Below are 4529 nucleotides of genomic sequence, written 5' to 3'. Positions count from 1 at the left end.
GTTGTTACTGTTTGTGTTTTTTGTTCTCTTCTTTTAATTTTTTTTGTCCTACTGGGTGGCAGACAGCAACCATGCTGATACAACCCAACTACCTCCTGCACCTCCTGCAGCCCCACCCACTGGGTGAGGGCCACCATCTGCTTCCGCACCAACTGATCAATGACAGACAGTGGCCAATACCACTCAACTGTTCTACATGGACAGCTAACAGAGATCTGTGCACACATTCTCATCCTCTATCACATGTACCAGGAGACAGGAGGTGAGCATGCAAGTGCTGCCAAACTAGCAGAGTAGCGTAACAGCCTTGCTTGCTCAGATATATCAAAACAAAATAAAGAGATCTGCATGTACATCTTGTTAACTATTGGGCTGAATGTGAAACTCTTAAATAAAAAAAATTAAAAAAAAAAATAAACAAAAATAGTGGACAAATCATACCAACATACAATTACCAATTAAATATAAATACAATGACATCACAATGTCTTAGAGAAAACTGGCAATCCCAGTTCAAAGAAGGAAGATAAAGTATTCTGGTCTAAACAATGGACCAGAATATAGAGCCAGAAGACTTCCCTGAGGAATAAGTGGCATTGGAACTATCTGATAAGGAATTCAAAAGAATTACATTTAGGTACCTTCAACAGACTGAGAGGCAGATCAAGGAAAATATTGACAAAATTAAGGAAAACATGGAAAAAACTCCAGAACAATTTAGGAAAACAGTACAACAAACTGATAAAATAAATGAAAAATCAGGAACCATACAAAAACGGCAAATAGAAATTCAGAAGATTAATACTAAGATTTCAGAAATAGATAATATATTGAAAGGATAAAGGAGTAGAATGAATCAATGGTATACAGAATTAGTGAGATTGAAGACAAATACCTCAATACTATTTTGTTAAGAAATCACTAAGCAGAAAAAGACTTTTTAAAAAATGAGCCCCTGAGATTTATGTGAGACACCATCATGACCAGAATTCCAGAATAGGAAGACAAATAAAACCACAAAGAAAACTGTCAAAGATTTGTTGGAGAGAACTTCCCAAATATGATGAAAGATGAGGAGATATCTGTTCAGGAAGTTCAACGAACCCCAAGGAGGATAGACCCCAAAAGAAAATCACCAAGGCATATCATAATCAAACTTAACAAAAACAAAGACAAAGAAAGAATCCTGAAAGCAGCACAAGAAAAACAAAAAGTTACCTACAAAGGTCAACCAATAAGACTAAGCTCTGACTTCTTGGTAGAAACCATGCATGTGAGAAAGCAATGGGATGACATATATAAAACTCTGAAAGAAAACAACTGTCAACCAGGAACTATATACCCAGCAAAATTTTCCCTTAAATATGATGGCAAAATTAGGACATTTCTAGATAAGCAGAACCTTCAAACGGGAAACCAAACACAAAGTAGATGCACAAAGCTAAAAGTGAGCGGAAGGTCTGACATGGTCACAGGGGCTCCAGGTGTGCATCCCCAGAGGCTGCCCTGGTGCTGCCTTCTTAGTGGTGTGGCCTTAGGCAAACTGCATCTCCTCCCTAGCCTCAGTTTCTTCTCCTGTGTAATGGGAATAATCATTGTTTCTCCTTAACAGAACTCTTGTGAGTGCCCAGTTCATAATGCCAGGGGGAGTTTGCTTGGAGCTGGCAATGAATGAGAAGTCCAGGTTAGGGTTCCTTGTTGACAACAGCCCCCACCAATCATAATCACCTGCAAATGACACCCACTTTCTCATCCACTGCTGGTTCTCTCAAGTGAGGATTCCAACCCACCTTGACTTACCCAGCTCCTGCCCAGCTGAGCTTAGCTTTTGCTCTCATTCCTCTCCCTAAAGATGAAAGGAGGAGCTCTATCACTTTGTGAGCTACAAGTCTAGCAAGAGGAAACCCAGGCTCAGATGAGTGGTAGGCTGGGACTTGAGGCCCTGTCACCATGAGTCTCTCTTAACAGCCAGAGTAAGGCTGTGGCCAGGTTCTTCAATTCTTTTCCTTCCTGATTATCTTAGAGAAGAATCTAGAAAAACCAGTTGAGCTGCAGAAGCTCAGAGGTTCTGTCTCTCATGCCCTTTAACCCAGTTAAGGGGCAAGAGTTGACCTAACAGCACTTGCCATGTCTGGAGCTTGGGTACACTGTTTATTGAGCAGAAACACCATACGTATCTCTACTTTTCGCCACCCCCATTCTCCAGGGTACAACACCTAGTCAGAGCATAGAGAAGAGATGCCACCACAAGCTCAGGTGCCAGCCCCAGGAGTCACTTCTCTAAATGCAGAAATGGCAACAGGGTAAACTCTGTGCACATACAAAAACCTTCACTTTCTTGATTCCTAGCCAGTGTTATGTTTTGTACCCAAACCCCAAAGACATAAAAGAATAAGCACAGTGGGCTCAGCATGTGGGCATGTTACATTAACCCTTCAGAAGCCTCAGGTGTCTTCTCCAAGGGGAGAGTGGAAGCCTGTCATGATGGACAGTGTGTGGCAGCAAGGAGTGAACGTCCTGCTGTCAGTCTATGCAGGACTTGCTCTACTGATTCCAGGGGCCCATTATTAGACTCTGAGTCTTCACATATCTGGTTCAAGCCCAGGGAGGGACCAGATGGGATATTTATAATTAGTGTCCCACAGGATACAGCCCCTAGATCAAGTTGAGAACTCCTGTCAAGGAGGGAAGGGGAAGCTTTGGCAGGCTGGACCACTGGCCAAGAGTGTAAAGAATATGGTAATTCCTTTCTGACTCCCAGACCCACTCCTGCTTTACAGCCTTGCCCTGGGTGGTTGATGTCCAGGCCTCTTCCCCAATCTCACACTGAATTCTCTTTTTGTCTGGGATTAATCTGCCAGTTGATGTCAAACACAAAACATGGTACCAATTTAAGAATTCTTAGTTCCTTTCTCAAGTCTGTGATTACACGTTTACTTAAATGCAAGGCCCTGGACAGAATGGAGTCCATGGGTGCTCAGTGAGATCCCCCCTTTTACCAAGGATGCACCATCTTCTAGCTGCTCGGAATGGCTGGTAAGGGCTCACAGCTGCCACCCTTTCTCTAGAGAACTGCCTTTGACTGTCAGAAGCCCCCATGCCCAGGAAGTGATACCTGCAGCCCCTACCCTGGGAAAAACATAGTCAGTGACTGACAGATACATTGGTACGAAGGCCACATCCCTTATCTCAAGGGGACAACTCTCTGGTAGAAAGTCATCCTCCAAAGCCCACAGGACTAGCTGAGGCTACATCCCTGCTTAGCGCCTTCCCCTGCCCCATCCTTCCCTCCTCCCTACCTTTCTCCTGAGAACTCTCTTCTAATAAATCACATGCTTAGAATCCCTGTCCCAGGCTCTGCTTCTAAGGAACTCAACCCAAGACACTAGTACCACCAACAGCTTTCTAGTAACATCAACCAAACCTACATTATATGATTTGATTGTGTAAAAGATGAAGAAACAACTAAGACTATAGAGGTGCTGGAGGAAGAGATGAGGGTTAAATGCAAAACAAATGGTCATACCTGACGTCCATAGACTGAACTTCTTCAGTGGAATCATCCAGACTGTTTGATTTCCCATCAAGGGCATCCAGATGAATAAGTCCCGCAACTGGTTTAAGCCCATTAGCAAAAACATCTCGGGGAAAAGTTTCTGGGGCAGCGTGCCCTATACCATTCACTTCCTGGCAGGTATTCAATCCATTGATTTCTAATTAAGAACATAAAGAATGTGTATACACACACACACATATACACACACACCTTAAGGCAATTAACTTAATCCTTTGCTTCACATCTTTTACCAAAAATCCCACAAATAATCCCATGTAATCCCCTACACACAGAGGAGAGGAGACAAATTACATTATCAGTATCTGTGCAGAGCTCATGACACATGCTAAAAGCTTCATGTCGTACATGGCACAGCTTCCCCAGCCTGAATAGCATTTTCTTGCTCCACAAAAAGCAAAGGAGAAATGTAAAGAGTGACCGAGCTCTAGACACCTCTCCTGACTCTAGCTGCTATGGAATAGTCAAACATCAGGAGTTTAAAAAAGATACAATAGACTATTCCAGAACCCAGAAGTCTGGAAGACAGGAGAAACCTCCACAGGAGAGGAGTCAGGTCTTTATAAAACCTGTCCTGCAGGTAAGCTCCCTGGAAAGAATCATGAGAAAGCAAACAGCCTGGCTCCTGTGCTGGGATTCCTGGAGGAACTGACAAGCCTGAGCCTGAATCTAAACCTGGTGATACTCCTCTAGGGGAAGGAGACTGCCCATGCCCCTTCCAGCACCAGCACTTTTTTTCCCCAAAAACTGTCTTCTTCTTTATTGACTGACTGATTGATTGATTGTGATTTGGATGAAAGTTTACAGAGCAAATTTACTTTCCATACAGCAGTTCACATACACATTGTCTCATGACAATGACTACAATTTACCCCAATGCAACAGCTCCCCTCCCACTTCCTCCCCATAGTTACCTCTTCCCTGTGTCCATCCCTCCATGCACTCCTGCCCCCTG

At 43.5% G+C, this 4529-nt stretch overlaps 1 protein-coding gene across 1 annotated transcript in view; it reads right to left on the bottom strand.

Moving 5' to 3' along the window:
• The window catches only part of MAP7D2 (MAP7 domain containing 2), a 94705-nt gene that overhangs the window by 5207 nt on the left and 84969 nt on the right, over positions 1-4529 (bottom strand). The window contains exon 13 of the mRNA XM_007953662.1: positions 3527-3713. Coding sequence (XP_007951853.1) covers positions 3527-3713 — 187 coding nt within the window. The remainder of the gene's footprint in view (positions 1-3526; positions 3714-4529) is intronic.

This window comes from Orycteropus afer, unplaced genomic scaffold (genome assembly GCF_000298275.1).
Source record: "Orycteropus afer afer isolate SDZICR_OR568_19922 unplaced genomic scaffold, OryAfe1.0 scaffold00404, whole genome shotgun sequence".
Lineage (NCBI taxonomy): Eukaryota > Metazoa > Chordata > Mammalia > Tubulidentata > Orycteropodidae > Orycteropus > Orycteropus afer.
This window is presented reverse-complemented; position numbering and strand designations above follow the sequence as displayed.